The sequence below is a fragment of the Aquarana catesbeiana genome, linkage group LG03 (genome assembly GCF_042186555.1).
Source record: "Aquarana catesbeiana isolate 2022-GZ linkage group LG03, ASM4218655v1, whole genome shotgun sequence".
In the NCBI taxonomy this organism is placed as follows: Eukaryota; Metazoa; Chordata; class Amphibia; order Anura; family Ranidae; genus Aquarana; species Aquarana catesbeiana.
Genome location: NC_133326.1, coordinates 53873579 through 53891753, shown reverse-complemented (window position 1 = coordinate 53891753; position 18175 = coordinate 53873579). Strand labels below are relative to the sequence as shown.

Here is an 18175-nt window from a genome sequence, read left to right as displayed (position 1 = left end):
AGCTGGTGTACAGAGATCAAAACCCAGTACAGTACTCCTCCAATTAGTTGCTTTGCATTATGCTGTTGTGTTCAAGGGCTGTGGATGGGAGGTTTTATCTTTATGTATCATTCATGGCTGGGTAGATCAATTAAAAAAAACTTCAGTTTCCTTTAGTCCAAGATTGCTTTCTCGTCAGGGTTGAGTAACTCATTATTTTTTTCTGCTTTTGTCACTGCAGGTTTGTCAGCTTTTCAGTAACACTGATCCAGAGATCAAGGCTTCTTTAACGGTTTCTTGTTTGGAAGAAGGTGATTGGTGCAACCTTGGACATTCCCATTTCCAGGATATCATCAGTTTAAAGCTCAATCCTGAACCAGTCTTACCTGCAATGGATGGGGTTTCGGAATTTGCAGATTATGTCTCAGAGACTGTCGATGTTCCTTCTCCTTTTGATCTCCTGGAGCCACCCAATTCTGGTGGTTTTTTGAAACTGTCAAAGCCATGTTGTTACATATTTCCTGGCGGCAGAGGAGACTCTGCCCTTTTTGCTGTTAATGGATTTAATATTCTAGTAGATGGTGGGTCTGAAAGGAAATCCTGCTTTTGGAAGCTAGTTCGGCATTTAGATAGGATTGACTCCATATTGCTGACACATATTGGAGCAGATAATCTACCTGGAATAAATGGACTTCTTCAAAGAAAGATAGCTGAACAAGATGAAGAACAATCTCAGGGCTCTACTGCTTATAGTGACTGGATGAAGAACCTAATATCCCCAGAGCTTGGGGTTGTGTTCTTCAATGTACCAGATAAACTCAAAATGCCAGAATCTGGTATGAAGGTTAAAAGAAGTATTGAAGAAGCTTGTCTAACATTACAATACTTAAATAAATTAGGAATAAAAGCAGAGCCTTTATACAGGGTAGTGAGCAACACAATAGAGCCCATAACATTGTTTCATAAAATGGGCGTTGGAAGGTTGGATATGTATGTTTTGAATCCAGTGAAAGACAGCAAAGAAATGCAGTTTTTAATGCAAAAATGGGCTGGAAACAGCAAAGCAAAAACTGGCATAATTCTAGCAAATGGCAAAGAGGGTGAAATTTCAGTACCATATCTTACGTCCATCACTGCTCTAGTCGTCTGGCTCCCAGCAAGCCCAACTGAAAAAATAGTACGTGTTTTATTTCCTGGAAATGCACCACAAAATAAAATTCTTGAAGGTCTTGAAAAGCTTAAGCATTTAGATTTCTTGAGGTATCCAGTTGCAACACAGAAGGACATTTCTGCTGGTGGCCCACCATCTATTGGTAAGCACACAAAAATCAAACAAAGGGCAGACAGCAAAGAAAGTCTCAAATCATCTACAAGACCAAGCACAGGTAAACCAAGTAAAAGGGAAGACATTTCAGAAGAGGTGGTCAAGGAAGTTAAATCAGAGATCACAAAAGAGGCCAAAACTGAGAAAAAGGTTAAAGAAGCTTTAGACAAACATACTGAAAAACCTTCAAAGATTGAAAAGACAAAAACAGAATCAACTGATTCTGCAAAAGCTGAAAAGCGGAAACTTTTGAAAGAGAAAACAGGCAAGAAGTCTATCAAGGACAAGATTTCTAAACTTGATGAAAAAAAAGACAAAGAGAAAAAAGAAATAAAGAAAGAAAAAATTGATATCAAGAAAGAAAATGTTAAAAAGGAAGAAAAGAAAGATGTAAAGAAAGAAGAGAAAAAAAGAGAAGTTAAACCTGAAATTAGGAAACTACCCAAGCCTGACTTACGACCGTTTACACCTGAAGTAAGAAAAACACTACATAAAGCAAAAGTTCCAGGCAAATTTAGGGCTGAAAAAATAAAGAGTAAAGCAGAGAAAGATGCTATATCAGAACAAAAAGTAAGTCGCGTACAACAAGTTCCCATAGGAAAGTCGCCACAGATGGCTGATATAGCAGAACAAAGATCAGTTATGTCATCTCCTGAAGATCTAACCAAAGATTTTGAGGAGTTGAAGTTTGAAGGAAAACTGGAGCAATTCAATGAAAAACAAGAGGATGCTATTCTTTTAGAAAAGGATACTACTAAAGACATACTATCAGATATGTTAGTTATACAAAATCAGTTCAAAGATGAAAATGAAATAGAAGAGATGACATCTGATAAAAAAAGCCCTATTGAGTCTCCAGATGAGGGTATTACCACTACTGATGTGGAGGGAGACTCACAGCATGAAGAGAAGCCATTGTACCAAATAGATGACACAAATGAATTGGTAGATGAAGGTGCAGCAATGGATGAACCTGCTGAGATGGCAGAATATGAGGAAGAGGTAGCAACAGAAGAAGAGAATGAGAACACACCAGACGTGGAAAAGAGAGTGTCGGGGAGAAGCAGGTTAGAATCTATGCCAACTTTGGACATACAAGACTTGGAAACTGATGAAGATAAAGAAAATGAATTGGATGAAAAGGGCATTTTAGATAGAAAGCAAAAGGAAGAAATAATTGAGCGATGTGAAGATGATTATGTCAGTAAAAAAGAGAAAGATGAAAAGGAAACAGAGAAGAGCATTGAGGTGGTAGAAAAAGCTGATGTAGAAGAAATGGAGGAATATGTCGAAGAAGCTGAAGATAAACTGAAATGTAAGGACAGTGAGTACAAAGAAGAATTAAATGAAAAAGAAGAAAATATGTCATGTGATTTTACATCACTAAAAAAGGAGACAGATACATCAAATCTTTATGAAAAAGATGCAGAAAAGGAGCCCTCATACCTGGCTGGTGTCCCTTTGTCATCTGGAACTGCTGCTGAGCACATATCATACATCCAAGATGAAACTATGCCTGGCTATTCAGAAACTGAGCAGACAATTTCTGACGAAGAAATACATGATGAGCAGGAAGAAAGAATTCCTCACCTACAGTATGATGTAGGAAGTTATGATATTTCAGTTCCAGATCATCCTGGATCATTTGATGCAATACATGGTATCATGGCTATACCTTCTTCTGAGGTGACTGTGAAGGGGTATGGAGTGCAAGAGCCTGAAATAGTGGGTTATTCCACTAATATTGTTGCAGCACCTCTTGCAGAAGAGGAACATGTTTCTTCAGCAACGTCGATTACTGAATGTGACAAACTATCTTCTTTTGCCACATCTGTTGCAGAAGACCAGTCTATTGCCTCTATTACTGCACCAAAAACAGAAGAGACAGGCAAAAGCTCTTTGCTTCTTGACACTGCTAACAGCATTCCCTCTTCCCATACTGAAGCTACCCAGGGCATAGAGTATTTACCATCTGCTGGTACAATATCACCAACCTCTTCTCTAGAAGAAGATAAGTGCTTCAAATCTCCACCTCCAGAAGATTTTCAGGCAATGATTTCTTCTGCTAAAGTTCATCCCTATGAGAGCTGTCTTGCAGAGGTGGAGGAAAGCAATCAGACTACAGATATTGGTACAATAGATGAAAGAAATTACAGCTCTGTTTTATTTTCTGAACATGAGCAAGCTGATGTCCAATATACATATGGCATGGATATAAAGTTCTCCTCCTCTGTTCCTTGTGGTGAATCAGAGAAAGTTGACTCCATCTTTGCAGAGACTGAGGAAAGATGTTTGAGTCCTGATGATAGTACTGTTAAAATGGCATCTCCAACTCAGTCTGGGCCTACAAGCACAGGACACACCCCTTTCCACCAGTCACCTGTTGAGGACCGATCTGAGACTACACAAGCTGAACTATTTGAAGCAGCAGATATACTTACACATGCAGAAGATGTGAAAGATGAAGTACATGACAAATATGAATTATATGAAAAATGCACAGAGCAGCATTATAAATCAAAAGAAGTGCCTTCTCAAACTGCAGAGCAGGTGACTGTATCAGAAACCCTTACATCAAAAGAGCCAACATACACCAGAGATCAAGATTATGATAATTTTAGCAATGAAACATTGCCAGCAATGAAAGAAATAATCCAGAGCGTGGAAGACAAAGTAATTGAAAAAAACATTGACCTTGCTCCATTCAGTGAGCTTCCTACAGAGCCATCAATGGGTTCTAGACCATACATGCAGCTTGAAGAAACAGTCGCATCTAAGGAAATATCCCATGAAGACTGGAAATCTTCACATGTCCAAGAACCAGAGACTGATCTATTCCAGTCAGTGTCACCCAAAGAGATGCCAGAGTATGCAGATTATGTTGATATTAAAGACCAAAAGCTTGGAAAAGATGAAATGTCACCAGTGAGTTGTAGTCAGGATATTTTCCTCGGAGATGCTAAGTCACTTTCCTTCACAGAACAAGGAAAAGAAGATGACACCTCCTTACAGATGTCATTAATAGAGCAAAGTCCAATTGTGAATGAAACATATCAAGGTAGTCCAACAAAAGAAACATATTTGGATAATGAAAGTTCTTTGCCGTTTAAAGATCAAACTGAACAAAAAGAAACAAGATATGTGTCTGATGAAATGTCACAGGGATATGTGGAATCTTTGCTATCCACACAGGAAAGCTTTGAGGATGATCAAAAACATCTAGAAGAGGTTCCTGAAACACATTTTCAAGATCAGTTTCAGCCTCTCTCTCTCCATACCACAGAACCTAGAGAGGATAAAGAAACCCATTCAGAGGAATCATCTGTGGAAAAGATACATGCATATAACCTTGAAGAACCAGTATTACATAAGGAACAATCTCCAGTAATTTCCTCTTCAAGCCCTGATGAATCGGATTCACTATCTTTTGCAGCTCACAGTGCTCTTAAAGAAAGTGAATCAGTAAAAATAAGCTCTTATAAAGAACCATGCCAAGATTATCCAGATGTAGAATATTCTCTGAACTATTTAAAATCTGTAGATTCTACAGAAACCACACAGGAAAATAAGAGTTCCTCAAAGATGTTCGAGAAGGACATATATTCAGAAAAGGAAGTTATTAATGAAGGTTTCACTACAGAAGATAACTATCTTAAACAACTAAACACAGAGAAGAAAATATGGTTCACAGAGTCAAAAGAAGTAAAAGAAATAGAATATGTTAAAAAAGAAAGCAAGCTACGATATACTGAAGAAGGCGAGAGCACCTTCCTTGATGATGTTTCTGACTGGGAGGAGCAGCCAGCCTCAAATTTAGAGGATTCAGAACAGTCAACACCTGATAGAGTAGAGAGGGATATTTTGGATACAGCATATGCACATTTCCAAGAGGATAAACATATAGACCCTTTGCAGGAGTCTTCTTACATATCTGCTGAAATTCATCTCACTGATGACAAGGTATCACCTGCTGAATCTGTCTTGCAACAAGAAACAACATATCAATCGGATGAAGCTGATCTCTTAGATAAACTGTCCTATGTAACAACCTCTTCACCTGTTAATGCTTTATTGGACAAGAAAGATGGAGCAATCGAGCCTATATTCCATCAAGATGGCATTACAGAAAAAATAAAGGAAGCTTCTTTGCCTGTAGCAAAGGGGTTTGAAGACCATGATTCACAAGAGGAAGAAGAGTATCCATATTCACAACCTGTCTTTGATACAAGAGTTTATTTTCATGATAGTGATTTTGTTGAAAAGAAATGTGATCTTCAGCTTGGCAGGGATACTGTAAATGTATTAGATAAATATGAACATTCTCCAGTCAAGGAATCAAGTGATAATGCCTATAAAGAAAAGTTAAAACAGGAAGATGAACAATATGAATATTCCAGAGAATGCACAGAGCAAGAATATGTGGAAACATCATACCAAGAGACTCTAGCATTGTCTAAAGTCACTACTGAGTATAGTTTGGGAGACAAACTAGATAACACAAAAGGCGATCTGCTTTCAAAACGGGACAAAAAACTTTCTCCGTCTTCACTGGACTATCCTACAGATTCCAGCTTTACATCATCTCATAGTCAATTTGAGTCTAGTGCACAAGAAAGAGAAATATATTGTTCTACAAAAAAAATTGAAGAACGGGAACCAACACCTTATCCAGGTGACAAATCATTTCAGTATGCAGATATATATGAGAAGATTGCTGTTTCCGGAGTTGGGCACATCATGGAAGAGACTGAGCCAACAAGTGCTAGTTATCTAGAGAAAGAAAAGCCAACTATTCCTTCTGTTGATGCAGTATCTACAAGCATACAGTGTCATCAAATGTCCTTAAAGGAGGAGGAGTCACATTTATATACATCAGGAGAAAAGGAACTCTCTTCACCAATGTCTCCAAAAGGGAAAGGAGACCGTTCAACATTTGAGTACACAGAAACACAACAACATGATTTAGCAAGCTCAGGCATTGATAAAAAGTCAAGTATTAAATCAGACAGTAATGAAAAATTAGACACGGATATGTCATTTGAACAGATACAAACACAAAATATAGATGATCAGTTTGCATTATCATCCAGCTGCATGGATCATTCACAAAAATCAGATACAATAGCACATAGTCACAAAGATAGGGCTGTTTCTTACATCCATACTTCACAAATAAATGATGGTAACATGAATTTAGCTAGTCAGAACGTTGCCCTTTCTGAAATAAGACCTGTTCAGGTTAAAGATTCTTATTATGAAAAAACAGACATGTGGGAAGAAAATGCAAGTGATTCTGAATTGGAGAAAGGAGCCAAAGAGAAGTCAGAAAAGGAGACAAAGGATCCCATTCTGCATACAGATATAGAAAGGCCATACGAAACATACACATTTGATGATGTTAAGGAAAGGAATGACTTGGCTAATTTTAGTATTCTTTCTGAACACAAAGATGTAGAAATAGAACACTTTAATGTGCAGGCTGGAGCAAAAACTGAGGAATTAATTGGAGCTCAAACTGTTGAACATTCTTTACTGGGAAGAACAGAACACAGCTTTCATGAAGACGAACAAAAAGAGCATAGGGACGATAGCGAAATGGATTACACATACTCTCCTTTCAAGTTACAAAGTGATTTTACAAAGGATATACCTGAATCTCAATTCCAGATAGATTACCATCAGAAAGAAGCTTTTATTGAATCCCATGAAGCAGATTCATTTTTAGAAAGTGGTGTTTTATGTGGTAAGGACAAGAAGCAATCTTTTGGTGTTGCAGAAACTGCAATCTCAGCTACTGAATCTGAGTATTCATCTGGAATGTTTTTAGTTACAGAAAAAGAGATTGAAGGTTTGGCATCTTCTGCATCATACAAACCACATTATGACTCTTTGTCATTTTCAGATTCTAAAGAATTAGGTGCAGATGTCTTAGTTGCATCATTAAAAGGACAGAACGAATACCTCGAGGTTTCTGAAAGGGCTTACAAAAAAGATTCCTTCTCTTTAACCCAATTCTCACCACTAAGCTCATCTGAAGATAATCCTTTATATTCAAAAGTTTCAAGTCAACAATACACAGAAGCAGATTACCAAAAAGATTCTCACAGTGCATCAGAAACATCCTCTGAAGCTAGCACTCCAGTAAAAAAAGACACTGCTGAAGGACTTTACTCACAGATAGTTAGCAGTTATTCTTCAGATACTGAGCCAGCAGTCAGGAATCTGTGGGATGTTTCTCCTCTTGTTCCAGCTGATGCTGCCAAACCCTGTATACCGGGGGAAAGGGATGCCACTGATGATCATGAGTCTGCAAGCTCCTATGATATGGATGACTGTACTTTGCCTTGTAGAATTGAATGCAAAGGAACACCTTGCACTTCAAAAACAGATGCTGTTAAAGAAATTTTTAGTGGCCATATAGCACCTACGCAGGCAGAAAATATGGATGGCAGTTCCACAATTTCTACTGTGTTGACTTCATTTCCACCCCATCAACAAGAAGAACTGTCAGCAGCAAATGGCCCCACAGAGGTTAACATAATGCCGGAATTATTTCAACATTCACAATATGTTGAAAAGGAGTTCTACTCTTCAGATATAATGGGTGAAAAAGCATCTCCAGATTCTGATAGAGACTCTCCATACTCTGAGGAAGATACAGAAAAACCAAACCGGCCCTCTTCTCTTGTGTCTCCTGACCACACATTCCAACCTTACTTTCCAGATACACAAAAAGGTAGAGGACCTGAAGATCATGGAGATGCTTCCCATGAGCATGAACCATGCCTAGGAACATCAAGTGAGTATGAGCACAAAATATCCTCCTCTGAGTACTTACACAAGAAAGATGAACTCTCTCCATCTTTTATAAACCCTAGCCCCCTTGACCTTTCAGATGATAGTGACGTGTCACAAGATGAAGGTCATCCTTCAGTTAAGGGAAGGTCTCATCATGGGTCAACCCGTCATGTTCAGGGGACCACTGCTGAGGAAACACCTCCAACATCTGTTAGCGATTCTAGATCCTCCCAATCAGATTCTGATGTTCCACCAGAAACTGAAGAATGTCCATCAATAACAGCTGATGCAGCAATGGATTCTGATGAGGATGCGGACTTCCTTCCTGTAGATAAAGCAGTGGGAAATTCTCACCACAGCAGCTCAAGGCAAGGTCACGATCCACATCCAGCTCCAATGATGGATCCCTATCCTCATCCTCCACATCCTGATGTCTGTATGGTAGACCCTGAAATGTTAGTAAATGAATTAACCCTGGGTAAAGGAGAAAAACTGCTCAAAAAAGATCTAAAGGAGAAAGCTAAAGGCGTTAGAAAATCTTTAAATAAACCCAAATCTACTTCGCCTGCTAGGAAGCTGGAATCTAAAGTAAAACATTCTCCAACACTATCAAAGCAGACATCCCGAGAGACAACAGAGAAATCTTCAAAACATACAACAGCAAGGAAAGAAACAACAGAGAAATCTCAAAAAACAAAAACTTCATTGCAGACCCATTCCTCTAGGGGAGAAGACAAAGAAGACTTTTCTAGAAGCAGTAATCCTAGCAAGCTGGTAAACAGCATCAAATCTACAGGTAATTTCATTTTTGAACTATGCCTCAAGTTCATTTAATGCCCGCTTATCATAATTAAAATTGTGTGCACACTAGAGGTTTGATGGATGTTGAAGAATGCTGTGTACTACCTATATGCATATTGCTGGCATATGTCAAAGTTATTTTTTAGAATTAGCAGTTATTTTTATTAATTATAAGAGAGGCTTTTTTTCCTTTTTCACTTGGTGATCCTGCCAGTGTGTCTGTTATCTTTAACCTTCCTTTAACAGACCGAGCTGTCAAGACAAACCATCTAAAACTGGCAAGGGTGCTTACATTGGTCAGCTTTTATTTGTTTATGTAAAATCTTTAATCCAAAAGAAAAAAAACTGCTAGTCTATCCACTTAAAGAGCATTAGCTGGAGTTTGGCTTTAATTTATTAGTCCAGTCTATCTAAGGAGTCAATTCACTAAGAGTTAAATATTGAATGAATAACAAATGCGGTATTTAACTCATGAATGTTCACAAAAAAAACATACAGTAAATATCTCATGAGTTAAATTTTTTATTTTGCGTTATTTAAGGTGCTCTTGTATGTTATTTTAACTCATTCTGGACCTCCAGCTGCAACATGAAGTGAAACATTTAACTGTGGTATTCCTACCAGTGGCGTACCAAAGAGGGGGGATGGGGGGGCGGTCTGCCCGGGTGGCACACATTGGGGGGTGTCAGTCAGGCACCCTCCGCGAGTGAAGCAGTGACAGCGGGGCGCTGGGCACAGGCAGCAGTGGCGGCGCTGTGAGAGTCAGGGCAGGGAGAGGTGAGCTGTGACAGGGTGCGGGGGTGCCCATGTGTGGATCTTACCCGGGTGACTGACGCCCAGGGTCAGCCGCCAGATTCATTCTGCACCTCTCACAGCCAGGGGAGAGAGACAGTGAGCAGCACTGAATAGAGGATGGGCGGTAACTGCTGAACTTAACTTTTCAAGTTAACCAGCAGGTGATTGGTTGCTAGGTGGTCCTAGCAACAAATCATTAGCTTGTTAATATGAAAAATTAACTCCAGCAGTTCCCGCCCTCTGTTCTGTGCTGCTGTGTCTCCAGCTCTGCATGCATGCCCCAGTAAGGTAGGAAGGGGTAATGTGCAGGGGTCCCGAGCTGGGGGGTGGGGGGGCTGTGTGTAATGTGCAGGGGTCCAGAGCTGCGGGGGGGGCAATGTGTAATGTGCAGGGGGCCAGAGCTGGGGTGGGGGGGCTGTGTAATGTGCAGGGGTCCAGAGCTGGGGTAGGGTTGTGTAATGTGCAGGGGTCCAGAGCTGGTGTAGGGTTGTGTAATGTGCAGGGGTCCAGAGCTGTGAGGGGCTGTGTAATGTGTAGGGGTTCAGAGCTGGGGAGGGGGGCTGTGTAATGTGCAGGGGCCCAGAGCTGGGGTGGGGCTGTGTAATGTGCAGGGGTCCAGAGCTGGGGTGGGGGGGCTGTGTAATGTGCAGGGGTCCAGAGCTGGGGTGGGGCTGTGTAATGTGCAGGGGTCCAGAGCTGTGTGGGGGTTGTGTAATGTGCAGGACTTCAGAGCTGGGGTGGGGGGCTGTGTAATGTGCAGAGATCCAGAGATAATGTGGGGGGCTGTGTAATGTGCAGGGGTCATGACCTGTGGGGGGCTGTGTAGTGTAAAGGGGTCCAGAGCTGCGGGGGGCTGTGTAATGTAAAGGGGTCCAGAGGTGCAGTTGTGGAGAGGGGGTACACAGTAGTAACAAAGAGATATTGGGGGTGCAGAGGTATGCAGGGGGCACAGTGGGGTGTTTTTACCTTTTAAAGTAGGGGGGTGTCAGATATAGGATCTGACCCGGTTGCCAAATGCTCTAGGTACGCCCCTGATTCCTACCACTGCTAAATTTCACAGTTAAGCTTAGGGCTGCAGGATGTTAAGGAGCCAGCACCCTTGACTTATCCAGCAGAATGTAAACAAAAGAGCTGACAGTTCAATTTATAAACAAAACAAAGCTCACCCTTCGGTTCCTTTAAAGATTTTGGGGGGACTTCATGCCAAAAATAAAACATACCAGTCCAAATGTCCTCAACATGGGGGGTGCTTTGTTGATGAGGACAACGGCCTCTTCCTTACAACCCTGGCCCTGTGGTTGTTCAGACGTGGAGGGGATGACTTAGCAGAATCTGGAAACCCCCCTCAACAAGTCCTTTATTAAAAAAAAGAAAAATGTCCCCCCCCCCATGTAGATCTATCTTCAAACACGATGAACACCACCCGCACAAAAAAAAACCTACTGCTCGGCTTCTGCTGACTGGCACATGATGCCATTGACCACGCTTCCCTCGTTGACTTAAGCGTGGCGTGTCAGTTGGCAGGAGCCAAGTGTCAGGGGTGGCATGTTGAGGGCATGTGATCTGTTATTGTTGGGGGGGTTCGGAGGGTGTGTGCTCATTCCCTCCTTCTTTCCTGCTGTGACGGGTGGATTGAGGGGGGAAACCGCACATTTTTTTTTTTTGGGCTTTTGTTTACCTTCTGTCAGTGGGGAATCCCTGCTGACAGAGGATGAAACACTGGTTGTTAAGAACACAGTGGATGCTGGCTCCTTAAAAAAACAGCTATTCCCTGGTTGTTAAGGATGCCGGCAGATGCTGGCTGCTTAACAACTGGCTAGACCACAACTTATTTAACAAATGCGTTTGTTTACATTTTTGTTAGTAAATTGACTTTTAACTAGGTTTATGCGGTATTTACCAAACACTTCTTATTTTTGTGGTAAATAATGCATAAACCTACAGTAAATTGAGCTTTTCAATTTTGCATGTGATATTTGGATACATGACCCAAATATCATATGCAATCTCCTTTAGTGAAGTGAGCCCTAAATCTGCTAGTGCATCTAGACACCCTAAGACAGGAAGTGTGTTACTGGGCTGATATTCAGGTTACAAAATAAAGGAAAATTGTTACAGCCACAACATTTCGGGATTGGTAAGTTGCAATAAATAACCTTTTTGTCTTTTCAATGTAATATTGCTTTAGGCATACATATGTCAATTTTATTGATAGGTGTGACTCGCTATGGAGCATATGCTCCAGCACCTGAATAGATGTCTAAAGTATTTTATTTCTAATCTTTTGGGCTCCATCTAACCGTTCTCAGAGATTTTACATGGGCGTGGGCAAGCAAAAATTGGGCATTACAGTGCACATGTGCAGATATGTCTGCTGTGGTGGCAGCCAAAGTGAGTTCACAATATTTTATGCTGCTGCTTCTGAACAGGTTCTTTACAATAAATACCCATGCTCTGCTTGTTTTGTTCCCACAGCACTGCATATATATTTATCTTAATCATACAGTACAGGACACAGGCTGTTCACAGACCCTGGGTTATAGGCTTATTAGGTTATAGGTGATTGGACATTGGTAAGCTTTTGAGGAAATTCCCCCTGGGCACCTTCCCTTTAACCTTAAGCCTAGTACACACTATGAGTTTTTTTTTTCATTCAGCCCGAAAACTGCCAGCTCCCCCCCCCCCCCCCCCACCAGAACACTCCGATCAGTGCTCTCCACCGTTGGCTGAGAGTGCTGATCGGGAGTCAGTTGGCTGCTGGCTTTCCAGCGTGCTCGTCTAACAGAAGCTGGCCACAAGGCTTTTGTCAGACAAGGTGGCCTATGTGTCTCCCAACATTTGGCCTGTGTGTACCGGGCTTTACCCTGTTCAGTCCTCAGTTTTTTGCTAGTCTCCTAAGGGGATTGACCTTTCTCCCTTACAGAGAAATCCCTCTTAGCTTAACTAGTTTATCATTTTACCTTCAAATTCTTCAATCAACTCTGGGGACCCTGATATTTAAGAGCTGTGGCGCTTACAGTATCTATATGTGAATGAGAGGAGATCCTGTTGGATTTTTCAAACCGCATCAATTAGGAAGATGGATTTCCATATTTGTCTCATCCTCAGGACCTTGCAAATTACATCCTGCTTTCAAGTCCACCATTGCTCTACAGATAAGACATCTGATCACTAGCACTTACACTCTCCAAGACGAATCTCCTTCTTTGCTTTTAGGTTGGTGGGAGTTTTCTGGCCATTCTGGCATCCCATAGCCCAGCTTTGTAAGGCTGCCACCTAGTCCTCTATTCATGCTCAAAGTTCTACGAGGTGGACATCCAGTGTTCTGAGCAAGCAGCTTTTAGCCACAAGGATCTTGCAGCGACACTCTGAAGTTGGATCTATTGACCCTTGTTGGGCCTGTTGACACAATTTTGTTTGACCAGTTGTTGCCCACCCTTCTCATTCATTGTCTGGGGACATCCCAAGGTCTATGAATTCTCAGCCTGTGTCCTATACTGCACGATTACATTAGATAAGAGAAGTTTTGACTTACTTGTGAATTCCAAATTTTGGAGTACAGTATAGAACACAGGTCACCCTCCCTTCTATTCCTTGGTTACTATGCATTACAAACTACAAAACTGAGGACTCACGGAGTGAGATAGAGTGAAAGGGGATGTGTCCAGGGAGTGTGTCTTCAAAAGCTTGCCAGTGTCCAATCACCTGAAGGTACAAACCTATATATAACTCAGGATCTATGAATACTGAGCCTGTGTCCCATTCTCCAAGTTATGGAATTTACGAGTAATTCAAAATTCCTCTCTTTTTACCTGCTGCTTTGCTAAGAGCATTGAGTTTTTGATTGCTTATCTAGTCGGTTGCTTTAGTAAAAGAGAGTAAAATGTTGACACACAATTATTTGTGTACCTTATCGGAACAGAATGCAAGGCTAGATAGAGTTAGGGATTGCGTTCACTATGGATGTGGTCATCCGCATGCTCATGTAAGCCTGCACTGCAAGCGTTTCCTTGAGTAAATCAGGCACTGTAAGTTTTAATCCACTAAGGGATGTTTTACTATATTTCTGTGGTTACAAATGGGTCATACCAAAGTAATAATTTGTCAAGTCAGGCAGTTTTTAAAATTCATGAACCAGCTTTCGTAAATTGATGAATTAGCCACTGTACTATATAGTCTCATTGCCTTGCATACAAAATGCATAATCACATATATTATAGGACCCATCTCAAGTATAGAAATAATTTGCTGGCAATGAGGTTCAGTTTTACTGCCAGAATACTCTATACTCCCATAGCCCAGTACTCACTACATACTGTCCAGCATACAGAAAAGTTTTGTTGATGTCCAGTATAATCTCACTGACCAGCATCAAGAATCAATTCCTATCTGCAACAAAATATTACAGGGCTTTGAAGTTTGTGGTTTCAATGATAAAATATAGTGAAATAGCAATAGAAAAATGAAACTTGAATATTCAGACTTGTTAATAGATCAATAAGGTATTAAGGTAATAAGGTCTGAACTACTCATCTTCAAAATTATCTAAGGAAATATATATACATATATAATGATATATAGAACATTTCTTGGGGCTCCATCCAATTTCAGTTCTTAATCTTTTTGACTGCAAAAAGAAAGGAGCTTCATTCAGCTCACAACCATCTACCCCCCCTCAACATATGCATACTTACCTAAATTTAACTGACAGAAGCTTTGGTAATGTGCAGTGGACCACTAGACTTATATGCTATTATAGTTACATAGTTACATAGTAGGTGAGGTTGAAAAAAGACACAAGTCCATCAAGTCCAACCTATGTGTGTGATTATGTGTCAGTATTACATTGTATATCCCTGTATGTTGCGGTTGTTCAGGTGCTTATCTAATAGTTTCTTGAAACTATCGATGCCCCCCACTGAGACCACTGCCTGTGGAAGGGAATTCCACATCCTTGCCGCTCTTACAGTAAAGAATTATTATTGTTATCCTATTAAAATAAGACATCTAAGATTAAAGTATAAGTATGTTGAATACATTGGTCACTACTGAGCGTGCACCTGTATTCTCTTCAAGGTACAAGCAGCTCAACTAAGTCAAGCTCTTCTATTCCTCCTGGCCCACCTGTCTATGTGGATCTGGCATATATTCCTAATCACTGCAATAGCAAAAATACTGATATGGAGTTTTTTAAAAGAGTTCGAGCTGCGTATTATGTTGTAAGTGGCAATGATGCAGCCAACGGAGAACCAAATCGAGCTGTACTTGATTCGCTTCTGGAAGGAAAGGCCCAATGGGGAGAGAATTTACAAGTAAGTAAGATTGTTATCAGAATTCTTATATTGTCATATACTGATTTTATTACTTACCAGACCATAAATTACAGAACAATACAACTGTTACATTAAAGTGGTGGCATAGTAAATTTAAAAAAAACAGCGACTGTTCCAGTATAAAAAAATAAATGAATAAAAAGGTAACTCGCAACACTTTAGGATGCAGAACAGCAGTGGTCATACAAAAGGTGATAAAAATGGTATCATATCTTACAACTACTTTCTGAATCCTCCTTATATAAACACACATGTACAGTATGGTCAAATCTGCCAAAGTTCACGCTGCTCCATGGTTCAACTAGATGGCAATGGTATTGCTTAGTATAACTAAAGACAAAACTTTTTGTTTTTCGTTTTGGATAGAGTGAAGAGGGATTAGAACACTTGTCAGTTTTTTATTGCTGTCTGTGCCCCGGTATTGAGATTCATCCTCTCTATGTGTCCTGTTTCTCATTATCATTGAAAGAGAAAGTAAAAGAAAATCCCAAATTTTGGGTTGTCCCTAGTAAAGAAATAGAGGAGAAATCTTCCAATGGGGACACTATTTCAGGTGATCTGGGGGTCCCCAAGGAATTCCCTTAATTTGCAGGGATTTCATCTCACTTCCTGTTTGGCTGAGGGAGAGGAAGTGAAAGGAAATCTCCACAATGGGACGCAGATGGCAAAAGAAAACCTGACCCTCCTTTACTCTATCAAAAATGAAAAAATAAAAATGTTTTGCCTATAATTCTACTTTAACCACTTCCCGACAGATGTATTGTGGCAGGTCGGCTCTATTACGTGAAACGACGTACCTGTACGTCATTTTGTGCAATAGACACTGGGGGCGCACGCGCTGATTGGACAGAGGGGGAGCCAGTCATCGGGTCTGGCATGCCACCCGCGATTGTTCCCCAGAGAGGCAGAATGGCAATCTGCCTATGCAAACAAGGTCAATCGCCGTTCTGACAGGGAAGAAGATACAGATCTTGTGTTCCTGCAAAGCAGGAACACCAATCTCTGTTTTCATCCAATCAGACCATCCCCCACACAGTTAGCAAGCACCCTCTAGAAACACACTTAACCCTTTGATTGCCCCTGATGTTAACGCCTTCCCTGCCAGTGTCAGTACAGTAACAGTGCATATTTTTAGCACTGATCACTGTAATGATGTCACTGGTTCCCAAGAAAGTGTCAAAAGTGTCAGTTAGGTGTCTGATTTGTCCGCCGCAATGTCGCAGTCCCGCTAAAAATCGCCGCCATTACTAGTAAAATAAATAAAGAATGCCATGAAAATATCGCATAGTTTGTAGACGCGATAACTTTTGCGCAAACCAATCAATATACGCTTATTGGGTTTTTTTTACCAAAAATATGTAGTAGAATACATATTGGTCTAAATTGATGAAGAAATTTGAAGTTTTACATTTTTTTAATAGGATATGTTTGAGCGGAAAATAAAAAATATTGTGTTTTTTTAACAATTGTCTGTCTTTTTTTTTTGTTGATAACGCAAAATATAAAAACTGCAGAGGTGATCAAATACCACCAAAAGAAAGTTCTATTTATGGGAAAAAAATGACATGAACTTTAATTGGGTACAGCATCGCACGACCGCGCAATTGTCAGTTAAAGTACGCAGTGCCGTATCGCAAAAAATGGCCTGGTCATTAAGGGGGTAAAACCTTCTGGGGCTGAAGTGGTTATTGGCCACGCCTGGACGGGTAATGTTGGTAAATTAACCACTTAAGGACCAAGCCTATTTCTTACACTTGGTGTTTACAAGTTTAAATCATTTTTTTTGCTAGAAAATTACTTAGTACCCCCAAACATTATATATATATATATATATATATATATATATATATATATATATTTTTTTTTTTTTTCAGACACCCTAGAGAATAAAACGGCGGTCGTTGCAATACTTTATGTCACACACCGTATTTGCGCAGTGGTCTTACAAGGTTACCAGTTTTAAGTTACAGAAGAGGTTTTTTGCTAGAATTATTGCTCTCACTCTAGCGATCATGGCAATACCTCACATGTGTGGTTTGAACACCATTTACTTATGCGGGCGTGACTTACGTATGCGTTTGCTTCTGCACGCGAGCATAGAGGGTCAGGACGCTTTAAATTTTGATTTTTTTTCTTATTTATTTTACCATTTATTTTTTTTACACGGTCCCTTTAAAAAAAATTTTTAGATCACTTTTATTCCTATTACAAGAAATGTAAACATCCCTTGTAATAGAAAAAAGGCATGACAGGACCTCTTTAATGTGAGATCTGGGGTCAAAAAGACATCAGATCTCACATTTACACTTCCGTTGGGCAGAAATTATGTTTGACGCCGCTCCCGTCATCCAATGGCATAGAGTGGGGGCCATCATTCCCTTACTTGACTTCCTGCCTATCAGGGGAAAGGATTGGATCGTCTCAGCCGCTACCAACGAATCCGGTAAGCTGCGGAGATGACAGGGACGCGGCGGGAGGGGGGTGGGCACCTTTCCCACCACCGATAAAAGTGATCTTGCGGCGAATCCACCACTGAGACCACTTTTATCCTAAAGCAGACCGCCCCATTGAAGAAAATACCGGGGTTATGGCAGCTATCTGCTGCCACAACAATGGTATTTAACGTCAAAGTAGCGACGTACACTGAGCAAAATTATAAACACAACAATTTTGTGTTTGCCCCTATTTATCAGGAGCTGAATTCAAAGATCTGCGACTTTTTCTATGTACACAAAATCCTATTTATATTGTTCACAAATCTGTCTAAATCTGTGTTTAGTGAGCACTTCTTCTTTTTCAAGATAATCCATCCACCTCACAGGTGTGGCATATCAAGATGCTAGACAGCATTGTTATTGCACAGGTGTGCCTTAGGCTGGCCACAATAAAAGGCAACTCTAAAATGTGCAGTTTTACTGTATTGGGGGGGTCAGGGGGGCCCGGAAAACAGTCAGTATCTGGTGTGACCACCATTTGCCTCACTCAGTGCATCACATCTCCTTCGCATAGAGTTTATCAGGTTATTGATTGTGGCCTGTGGAATGTTGGTCCATTCCTCCTCAATGGCTGTGCGAAGTTGCTGGATATTGGCAGGGACTGGAACACGCTGTCTTATAAGCCGATCCAGAGCTTCCCAAACATGCTC

The 18175-nt window shown here is 40.6% G+C and overlaps 1 protein-coding gene across 2 annotated transcripts in view; it reads left to right on the top strand.

Moving 5' to 3' along the window:
• Positions 1-18175, top strand: part of MAP1A (microtubule associated protein 1A) — a 233399-nt gene that overhangs the window by 205752 nt on the left and 9472 nt on the right. For both annotated transcript variants that reach the window (XM_073618550.1, XM_073618548.1), the window contains 2 exons: positions 221-8897; positions 14774-15009. In XM_073618550.1, the coding sequence (XP_073474651.1) occupies positions 221-8897; positions 14774-15009 (8913 nt within the window). The remainder of the gene's footprint in view (positions 1-220; positions 8898-14773; positions 15010-18175) is intronic.